At 53.0% G+C, this 11,113-nt stretch overlaps 1 protein-coding gene across 1 annotated transcript; it reads right to left on the reverse strand.

Moving 5' to 3' along the window:
- Positions 1 to 1,439: 1,439 nt before the first annotated feature.
- On the reverse strand, positions 1,440 to 9,464 carry C1QTNF9 (C1q and TNF related 9). The gene is made up of 4 exons (XM_006070948.4): positions 9,310 to 9,464; positions 4,724 to 4,905; positions 3,772 to 3,834; positions 1,440 to 2,400 (listed from the first exon to the last, which is right to left on the reverse strand). The coding sequence occupies exons 2-4, from the start codon at positions 4,887 to 4,889 to the stop codon at positions 1,628 to 1,630; spliced, it is 1,002 nt and encodes a 333-aa protein (XP_006071010.3). The 5' UTR covers positions 4,890 to 4,905; positions 9,310 to 9,464; the 3' UTR covers positions 1,440 to 1,627.
- Between the last annotated feature and the right edge of the window lie 1,649 nt (positions 9,465 to 11,113).

Genomic DNA, 11,113 nt, shown 5'->3' on the forward strand with positions numbered 1-11,113 from the left:
TTCAGTCTTGTCTGACTCTTTGCGATCCCATGGACTGTAGCCCTCTAGGCTCCTCCATCCATGGGATTCTCCAGGCAAGAATACTGGAGTGGGTTCCCATGACCCCCTCCAGGGGATCCTCCCGACCCAGGGATCAAACCTGCCTCTCTTATGTCTCTTGCATTGGCAGGTGGTAATGCCACCTGGGAAGCCCATCTCTTGCTTATTAGTTGCTCTCATCTAATAGAGAGCAATAAATGCTTGGATTTAATGTAGGTATATTTAAACCTTTTAGAAAGGTACTGGGACCGTGCACAATTATTCAGTTCAACCACTATTGCACGATCAGAGACAGAATCACAAAAGGGCTGAAAACTCACCCAAGTCTAACTCCTCTGTTGTGGCTGAAACAATGCCTCGATTCTTGGTCTTGGGTTGTTTCCACTATGATCCTGCCACCCCCTCTCCTTGGACCAGAGACCACTTGAGATTCTTTCAGACAACAGCAGTAGTAACACAACCTGCCTCAAATTGGTTTAAGCAAACAGAGTTTGTTGACTCACACACTGAGACCATCCAGGGGTACTTCTGCTCTCAGGACAGCTGGGCTTACGGGCCTAAACCTTGTCGTCAGGACGGGGTTACCTCCAGTTCTGGCTTTGTTCTCAGGCTCTAAGAATTAGAAGACAGCTGCCACCTAAAGCTCAGGCTTCAGCTGGAAGAGACCTTTTCTGTTTTTCCACAAGTCTTTCAGCATGGCAGATTGTGTCTCATTGGCTCTAGCTGGGTTGAGCGCCATCTTGGAAGTAGTCACCATGGACCAAGGAAGACAATGTTCTGAGCTGCTAGGCCCGTACCTCGTGTGCACCCCAGACCCCAGCGTTGCTACACTGCTGGAAAGAGCGGGCCTGAGCACAGATATCAGGATACGTTTACCAGCAGGAAGGGACGTGGACAGTACCTGTCTGAACAGAAAATGTCCATTATGGCCTGGAGGGCTGGTTTCCCTTTTACCCATCATGCACTAACTAGAACATACATCACCACCCTCCATTTCCAACTCTCTGCCTGATGTCCCTGTTCAGCAACTTTTCCTTCTGCTTCCTTCTTTCAAAGCTTTTAGAAGGTAAACAGTAAAGAAACTAACAAAATTTGCCCTGCTGGGTTTGGCTTGGCTGGGTCCCAGGACCCTTCTTGTCTTTCCCGTTTCTCCCTCGTGGATGGGACCCGCTGTCCCGGGCCCTGCCCACTGCTGTACAAGATTTCTTATCTGCTTCCTCAGGTTCCCAGGTGAGAAGAATTTTGCCCCAGGGTGATTCACACCTGAATCTTGAAGGAGCCTTGTGGCTCCTTCGAGCACTAAAATGATATCAAAATGCTTCCCACAAGGAACACACAAGCAGAGGATTCTCCAGACTGTGGGAATGAGGAAAAATATTAAATAAACTGTAATAAACATGGCAGGTATTTTTAGATTTACTCTTGGAGGGATGCCGAGTTTTGTAGAATCAGTTTTAGGGAGAACCTTCCTCTTCTTGCCTTTTATGGTTATGACAGTAATGACATAGTTAATAGTGTAAAATCATCAGGTAACGTCTTCACCAAGCTGACCCCGGTGGATGGGGGAAGGTTGCCCTTCCCACACCCGTCAGGAGCTGCTGAACAGCAGGAAGCCCGTGAATGTCGTGTCGTCGTCCTCGTCAGCGAACAAGCCGTTGAACCTCTCCCCTCCGGTCACCTGCAGCCACACCTCGTCCCCAAGCTTCAGGGGCAGGACGATGCCACCCGAGGCCTGGTCCTCGGAGCCTGTGTAACCGTCCTTGGTGTGCAGGACTTTGGCCCCGTTTTTGACCAGAGACACCTGGATGTTCCTGGAGAAGACGGTGATGTGGTAGGTGAAGTAATAGACGCCGGCCACGTGGCAGATGAACTTGCCTGTGGCCACGTCGTAGTGACCAAACTCGTTGTACAGGATCCTGTCGAACTTGATGGGAGTGTCTGATGGAGGGAACTTGCTCAGCACCGTGAGCCCCACCGTGAAGGCGCTTTTGGGCAAGGCGGGCGTCTCACCGATTTTCCCCTTTTCTCCTCGCTCCCCTTTCCAGCCTCTTGGGCCGCGGACTCCAGGCTCGCCCTGGGGCCCCAGGGGGCCAGCGTCTCCCTTGGGACCCGGCTTTCCAATGGGGCCCGTGGGCCCGAGCAGTCCAGTTGGGCCTGAAGGTCCGGTGCTGCCCTCGGGCCCTTCTGGACCCACGGGCCCCACATCGCCCTTCTCCCCCTTCTGCCCCTGGGGCCCCGTCTCTCCCGTGAGGCCTTTCTCCCCCGGGGGGCCCACGAGTCCCTTTGGCCCGTGCTTCCCTGGGGGTCCTCTCGAGCCCTGGTCACCTTTGACACCCTTCGCTTCCACATGTCCATCTGCCCCTGAGAAGGAAGAGAAAGAATAGAGGAAGAGATGATTCGTGAAGCTCTGTCTTGTGAAGACATTATTGAGAACATGAATGAAGTAAAGCAGCACCCAGACTTAGTATGAGGTCAGGATGTGAAAGGTAACTTACTCCTCAGTTGTGCAGATACACACACACACGCATGCACATGCACGCGCACGTTCAAGTGCGCCCAGAACACTAACTCAGGTAATATCAACTAAATCAGCGTTGGGGCTCATGTTAAAATGACAGTTCTTCTTTGGGGGTCTTCCCTGGCGGTCCAGTGGTTAAGACTCCCCGCTTCCACTGCAAGGGGCGAGGGTGCAATCCCTGGTCCCCCTGGTCGGGAGAACCAAGATCCCGCATGCCACAGGGCATGGCCAGCCCCAAAAAGAAATGACAGCTTTCTGCCCATCCCCCAGGGAGCTCCTTTGGAAGCGGGAAGAACGCAGATGGCAGGTTCACCAGGCCGCCAGCAGAGGTCACTCGCAGCACTGATGACCTGATGACCTGACACGGGAGAAGCTCCTCACTCGAGCTCTGCTCTGACAGGTGCATCGCGCTGTCCTGGTTCCCCCTGTCCCCACCCCGCAGCCTGGCTGCCCCCTCTTCCCGCACCCGAGCCCGACTGGGCAGCAGCGGTGCAAGCACGGCTCTGGAGTCAGACGCCAGGATCCAGCCGGCCTCCACCACTTCTACACAAGCTGACGCCCACCTGCACCCGTTTCCTCACCTGTAACCTGGGTTAATAAACTGCCTCCTGTATAGGCTGTTGTGTTAGGTCAGCACATGGAAGGCACTAGAATCACCTAGTGTGGCACTGACGCTGTGCTCACCACCCTTCCCCCCCCCATCAGCACCCTCCCCAGCCCCCATCAGCACCCTCCCGCCTACAGGGCCGCAGAGTCAGAATTCTGCATCCTCCTCAGGCCCTAGTGCGAAATCAGGCTTCAGCAAACCATGGACCAAGGGCCACTTCCACCCTCCAGACTGTTTTTGAACAGCCCACAAGTTAGGAATGCTGGGCGTTTTTAAATGGTCACCAGTCATGTTCTGAGATTCGTGACAATCATGTACAATTCAGGTTTCACGGGACACAGCCCTGCATGCTGAGGCCTCCCCTTCTCTGCTTTCCCCTATGATGGAAGAGCTGAGCGATCATGACTGGGACGCTGTGGCCCTTTACAGAAAGTCTGCCCATCCCTGCACTGAACTGCGAGCTTCTGGAGAGAAGACCCGCGTGGCCTTTCCTGTGGGTCACTCTCAGAGCCCCGTAAGGGACTTGTCCTTGGTTAGCACTTAACGCTTCTCGCCACATCACTGACCACTTAGGATGCAGGCGGCCAAGTGGGAAGCCGTGTCTGACCTGGTTCTCCTTTCTCCCCGGTCATCCCATCCTTCCCAGGGCCACCGGGATGTCCTGGTTCTCCTGGTGAAACGTGAGAAAACAGGCAGGAGTTAAAATTCCAGCTCCAGTTTCCGGAGTGTGGGTCAGCGATAGAGGGTCCCAGGGAGCCCCAGCCCGACCTCCTCACACACGACACATGGTGTGGGCGGCGGTGAGCGAGGGCATTTGGGGCGAGCAGCAAGGATGCTGAGTGGGCAGAGCAGCGGGCTGGAAGTGGACGGGTGGGCTTCCCAGGCATGCAGCTGATGATGACCATCGTGTGCTTCTCACGTGACAAGGACCTGGGTGGGGGTGAGGGGGCTTTCTCACCTGTGCCCCTTTTCCATCACTCTGTGGGGAGTGGACTGGGTCTACTAGCCTCCTATGAAAGCACAGAGGACCATGCTCACACCACACTACTGGGGACGGAAGAGCGGGTTCTGGAAGGACCTCTCCAGTGCCTTAGAGTGGTGGTCAATGTGCTGTGCAGACCACTGGGACAGGAGGCCATGAGGTTAGCACCACTCTGGGTGCTCCCTGCCAGAGACCCAGCCGTCAGATCTCCAGGCCCTGGTGCCAAAGACCCCTCATACCTGCCACCGGAGGCAGAAAGATCCATGACATCACTTGCTCATGAAAATGGCCCCACAGTACAGGAGATGCTGGCGGGCAGACAGGCAGCCCCACCCAGTAGGAAAGCCCACGAGGACAGGGTCCTGATGGCCTGTGCTGCCCTGTACCCCACACCCAGCCTGGGTCTGGCCGGGGCAGGCTCTCTGTCAGAGTCTTCTAGGCGATGGAGAGAGGTATGTATGTATGGATGGAGAGGAGCGAGCGGGTAGGCCCTGAGCGCACAGGTGATGAATGAATGGAGGAGGCGAGAGGGAGTGGGAAGGAGCGGAGGGCAGCTGCAGGCGCAGCTGGTGGGTACCTGCATCTCCCTTGTCGCCCTTTGCTCCGTCTCGTCCATCTCTCCCAGGCAGTCCGTTGTGACCGGGGTTCCCGGGGACGCCAGGGTGTCCCTGCTTGCAGGTGTCCTGTGAGCTCACCGTCCCCGTGCAGACTCCAGAGGCAAGCAGGAGCCACCAGATCCTCATGGCTCGGGTGACAGGGCTGAGCGGAAAGAGGGAGAGGCTTTTGTCACCATGGCCACGGACACAGCCTCTGCTCTGCACAGTGGTCAGGCTTGGACAGAAGGGTCAGGACGGGTCAGGGTGGGAGCCGGGAGAAGACCAGCCACCCACAATAGAAGGACACAGCCTTGAAGGGATGTGGCAGGTCAGGGCAGCTCTTACTGGTGAGCAGTCAAGGAGAGAGCCACATCCCAGATCAGGAAACCCCCGCTGACCAAGTCCCTTTGGGCAGACACTCCAGTTGACTGTTTTGCTTTGGGCAAATCCCTTTTTGGAGCCAGAGAAGAGATAAATGCTTGCCTTTTGGGGCTGCTGCGAAAAAGAAGATCACGCTGTGAAACCATGTGAGACCAACACATGTGAAACCATGTGTTGACTGGTGAAGCAAACATGGAATAAGCCTCTGCTCAGCAACCCCACTTCCGGGGGTACACAAAAGAGGCAACAGCAGAGGCTCTCCCAGATATTTCTGTACCCACATTCACAGCAGCGTGGTCCACAATCACCAAAAGTGGAAACATCCCAAGTGTCCACTGACACATGAACAAAATGCGGTCCATGCAGACAGTAGACACGATTCAGCCTTAAAAAGGAGAGAAACTCTGAGACATGTTACAACAGTGATGAACCTTGAGGACACCGTGCTCAGTGACCTTAGCCAGTCAACACATGGCAGACACTGTTTGGTTCCACTTACGGGAGGTACTGGGAAGAGTCAAGTTCAGAGACAGGAGAAAGGCTGGCTCTAGAACCACTGCAATAAAGTGGATATCACAAAAAAACTGAGTCACACAAATGTCTTGGCTCCCAGTACATATAGAAGTTATGTTTACACTATACTGAGGTCTATTAAGTGTACATAGGTTAATTTTCAGTCAAAGTGAAAGAGTGAGTCGCTCAGGTATGTCTGACTCTTTGTGACCTCGTGGACTGCAGCCCACCAGGCTCCTCTGTCCATGGGATTCTCCAGGCAAGAATACTGGAGTGGGTTGCCATTCCCTTCTCCAGGGGATCTTCCCAACCCAGAGATCAAACCTGGGTCTCCTGCACTGCAGGCAGATTCTTTACCCTCTGAACCACCAGGGAAGTGCCCTCCCCACCAATTGCAGAAAAATGCTAACCATCACCTGAGCCTTCAGCAAGTAGCAGTAGTAACATCAAAGATCACTGATCATAGATCATCATAACAAATAGTGATGAAGACATTTGAAATATTGTGAGAAGTACCAAAATGGGACACCAAAGGAGCTGATGCTCAATGCAGGGTTCCCCCAAACCTTTAATGTGTTACAGAATGGGGTATCTGTGAAGCACAATGAAACAGCGTGTGCCTGTGTGTGTAGTAACACAAATTAGAAGCAGATATATCCAAATGCACATGGCTGCTTTGGAGTGGGGTTGGGGGGGGGGGAGTTATGAGAGCTTCTCTTTTTAAAAAAGACTTTTTTACAGTGTCTATAAAACTGTTTCTAGAGATACATTTCGGAGAAGGCAATGGCACCCTACTCCTGTACTCTTGCCTGGAAAATCCCATGGATGGAGGAGCCTGGAAGGCTGCAGTCCACGGGGTCGCTGAGGGTCGGACAGGACTGAAGCGACTTAGTAGCAGCAGCAGCAGCAGAGATACATTTTCTAAACCCAGCCAGACTATGACACAAAGGATTACGTCGCCACCTGATGGAAGCCGCTATGTGTCTCAGGGCCCAGTTTGATGCGAAGAAAAGTATTTTCGGAAAAGGAAAGGCGGATGTTTCCCTCTGAAGTCACAAACTTACGCCCTTTCAGGAAATCCAGCTGGGTTTTCTCAGAGCCAATTTCCATAAATAATCTACACCTTCCTCTTCTGTTTAACTCAGAAGTGGCTGGTTCCAGTCAAATCTAAACTGCACACACCAGCCTCTGTAGGGGTCTATATTTCTCCCTTTTAATTTTTTTCAAAATGTGCGTTACAATTATTCCAATAATAAAACAGATCATGAGCTAATGAAGTGTTAAGTTGGGATAAACTGCATGTTGGTCCCCGGCCAGAGAGGAGCTGAGATGAAAGCAAATGTGCACCCTTCCGGGAGTCTCTTCTGGGCTCTTGCACACCTGACGTGGGCAGAAGTGCCAGTTGTGAATAAAGGAACACCTTTGCCCCCAGATGAGCAGCGAGATAAGGGGCGGCACCGTCTCTAAAGAAAAAATGTTTAGAAGACGGACAGGAGGGTTTGCCCAAGGCATAGAGGAGAGATCATATTTGTGGGTTATTTTTCTAAATAAAAAGTTACACAGGTGTTTCTCACAAAGCCTTGGGCTGGCTCCTCAGTTGCAAAGTTTAACTCCAGCGTCCCATGTTTGGGTAGAAGGTGCTGGAGCTAGGACCCCCGGTGGCTTCCCTCCTCCACTCCCCCTTCCCCCTCTTGTCTTCTCTGGCTGTCTCCCCTCCCCTACCCATTCTCCACACGGCCTCTGGACCGGCAGCACTTGAACGGAACAGCATACTGAAGACAGCAGCTGCATCGTCACGCTTTCTTATTTTCAGCATATCGTAGTCCAGTATTTGCTGTGTGGTTGAATGAATGTATATTATCCTGGTTCTAACTATGTGTGAATCTTCACAGGTAGGCAGCTGGATGTTGAGTCTAATCCTTGTGGATGCTTTCAGTGGAGGCTCTAGTCTCTCTAACGTCCCTGCTCCCCGTCGCCAATGGTGACAGAAATTCTAGCTAGCATGTGGCAGCCCACGACAGACTCATGACCCAGCTTCCTCGCAGCCTAGGTCCACTGTGAAACTAGACCGTGGCTGCTGGGAAGTGGGCGAAACCAACACAGGCACCGTGTGGACCACGACCTTCCCGGGAAGGGGTGCCCCCTCCCTCATGAGCCGTCGTGGGCCCGCTGAAGGAGGGCAGCGCCCTGGGGACGAGAAATCCTGGTCTCTGATGACAGCGCAGGCCACCCTGCCCTCCCGGCCTGTTGGTGACATGGGTGAGACCCGCATGTTCTGCTCACTCGCCGGAGCCTGTTATGTGGGGTCTCTTACCCGCACCCAAGCCTATGTCATAAGTCATGCAAGGCTTCCACTGTCAAAGATATGGGTGCCCATCCGAAGTGAGTAGGGCTCGACACTTGTAGTAATTGAGCCCACAAAGCTGCTAAGGATACACTGGTTCGGAAACCCTCCAGGTGATACAATAAGCCTCTGACAGCGGGGACAGCAGAGTATCAATACTGCCAGTGTGGACACACAGGGAGTGGACACAGTCCTCCTGCTGAATGTCAAGTTCATGGGGGAGGAGGGCCCCTGGGAAGCCCCATGAGCCCCTAACCCTAATATACAGAAACAGCTAGGGACAAAGGGTTGCAGACTGCAAACGCTTTTGAAGTTACTGTCTTTTAGACCCAAGGAAAATTGGTTCTTCTTGTTTCTGGGTAGTTTCTCCTATGCTTGATCTGTATTCTCCTTCACTACTGAACTGCTTTACAAAAGGTGACTCAGGGCACACCCTGATTACTATTCTCCAAGGACATGATGTCCCTGGTCCACAGCCAAGGTTAAGGGGTTTCCACTTTTCAAGGTTCCTACTTCTCCAAACAGGAAGATTTAATGAAGATCGGCCAGAACCCAGCAGAGCAATCTTCCCTGGGCCTCCAAACCTCCAGCCTCTGAAGGCTGCACAGAACACAAGGGGTGCATGAGCCCAGAGTCACCCCAGACATGACTGCCCAAGAACCTAAACCTCCAGCTTGCCATCACTGAAGACATTTCCCTCACTTTACCTATACTTTGTACATACGTATTTCTTCTTCAACGCATGTTGAGGACCTTGTTTTAAACTACCCTGGGTAAGTTAGTACTGCCAGGAACCTAAGAATGTCCACATTAACATTTGTGTAAAGTAATCCAAGCTTCTCTAGAAAGCTCCCTAGACAGGTCTCACAATTTATTCTAGGGTTTCATCCTCCTCCCAGATAGTCTGCAGAGTTCTAGCAGAAAGATTTCAAAATCTGCTTCTGTCTCCTGTGTAGCCTCTTCAGAGTGTATTTGGAACTGGCTTACTCCTTTCTCACCCCAAACTCTGTAGACATCTACCTACTTTGCAAAAAGTGGGCTTCCCCGATGGCTCAGTGGGTAAAGAATCCGCCTTCAGTGCAAGAGACGTGGGTTCAATCCCTGGGTTGAGAAGATCCCCTGGAGAAGGAAATGGCAACCCACTCCAGTATTCTTGCCTGGAGAACTCCATGGACAAAGGAGCCTGGCAGGCTGCAGTCCATGGGGTCGCAAGAGTCAGACATGACTGAGCGACTAAGCACACACATCACACACCAGTGATACCAGAGCTGCTTTCTGACTCCGACGCCTTAAATTGAATGCAAAGAAGTTGTGTCTTAAGGCACTTACCTGCACCCAGGGCTGCAGGCGGCACCCAGGGGCTCTGCAAACCAGGAATAAGAAGCAAGCTAAATAAAATCACTCCTTCTTGCCAGGCAATCCCCTGGCGGATAGATCTGCAAAACAGCAGGAAGGGGAGGGAACACAAGAGGACAAGACCTCTTGGAAGAACTTCAAAAACTGAGGCAATGCTCGAGTCCGCCATTGTCCAACACCACTTACTTCAGCTGATAGAGCTCCTTCTTTCCTCCCCTTTCACTGAGAGAAGGTGAGGCGGTTTCTGTGTGGGTCTGGAGGGAGGCGTCCCCGGCAGCCTCCTCTCCTTACAGAGACTTTTGTGCCTCTGCTTTCTTTGTGTGGCTCTGAGCCAACCTTGGGTCAATTATGAGCCAACAGAACCAAACGGAAGACGGTACCGTTAGGCCTCGTTCAGACCCCGGACCCTTCAACGTGACATTGCTTATCTCGGTGTCCCCCACTCCGTGTAGTTCTTGTCAGTGTGGGCGCTTGTGTGCCTAAGACTTTAACGCCTGTCCTCTTCCAACACATGGGCTTCCCTGGTGGCTCAGTGGTAAAGACTCAGCCTGCAATGCGGGAGATCTGGGTTCGATCCCTGGGTCAGGAAGATCCCCTGGAGGAGGTCATGGCAACTCACTCCAGTATTCTTGCCTGGAGAATCCCATGGACAGAGGAGCCTGGCTAGCTACAGTCCATGGGGTCACAAAGAGTCAGCCATGACTGAGCAATTAACACTTCTTCACCACGCCCACGCACACACACATTCACTAAGAACAACATGCATGCGTGCATGCTAAGTCGCTTCAGTGTGTAACACTATGGGCTGTAGCCCACCAGACTCCTCTGTCTATGGGAAGCCCCAAGAACAACATGGTGAAACCTTTTTTCCAATCCCATATAATCACTGAATCCTCTCTTTTCCCGTCAGTCTATTAACGTTGATTTCTGACTTAAAAGTAACATCAAGAGAACAAATGCCCCAATGTTCTTTCTCAGAGAACAGGTCTGAGGGCTCCACTTTGGGGTCTGCTGGGGCCCTGCCTCCTGCCTCCTGCCCCAACCTCCCAGGAAAGGGGTGGTCCCTGAAATTCTCCCAGAACTCAAGACGTTTGCTCCCATGTCACAGGACACGTGCTGCATTCTAGTGATGCTCTGGACCACACGCCCCACTGGACAAGCACCCGTCTCGCTGCCTCTCTGGTGTCCAGTGGGTGGGTGGGTGATTCACCTGCTGGGCGACTCCCCAGGTCCCCTCTGAGGACAGCCCTGCCCCCCAGCCTGCTCCTCCCTCCACGGGCGCCCTCCTGTGTCGTTGGCGCCACCCTCTGAATCCACACCCCCAGCCCATGAGCATAAGTCCCTCTTTCAGTCTAGCCAAAGGAGGTGGGGGCAGGTGGCTGTTCAGATGAAGAGTCAGCGGCAACCTCTGTGGGGACCCCTTCCTGGTGACCGCCACAGTAACGGTGAGCCTTTGCTGACTTTCCCGAGCTGTTAGTTAGGGAGGGAAATTCCCTAATTTCCCCATTGGCCTGGCTCAGTGAACACGGCTGGCAGAGCCTCTCCGGGGAAGGGCCAGCAGCTGCCTCCTGCCCCTGGGAACCAGAACGGGCCTTCTCACTCAGGTTTGGCTTCTGCAGTCTCTTTTCAATGCTTGGGGGCTTTTCTCCAAGCCGAGGGGCTCCTCTGTTCCCTCAGAGACCTCTCTCTTCCACACTCACCCAGCAGTTTGACCAGGTCATTAATGGTGACTTTTTGCTGAAAAGAAATCTACTGGCATCCAGGCAGGGAACGAGTT

The sequence above is a fragment of the Bubalus bubalis genome, chromosome 13, assembly GCF_019923935.1.
Source record: "Bubalus bubalis isolate 160015118507 breed Murrah chromosome 13, NDDB_SH_1, whole genome shotgun sequence".
NCBI classification, from domain to species: domain Eukaryota; kingdom Metazoa; phylum Chordata; class Mammalia; order Artiodactyla; family Bovidae; genus Bubalus; species Bubalus bubalis.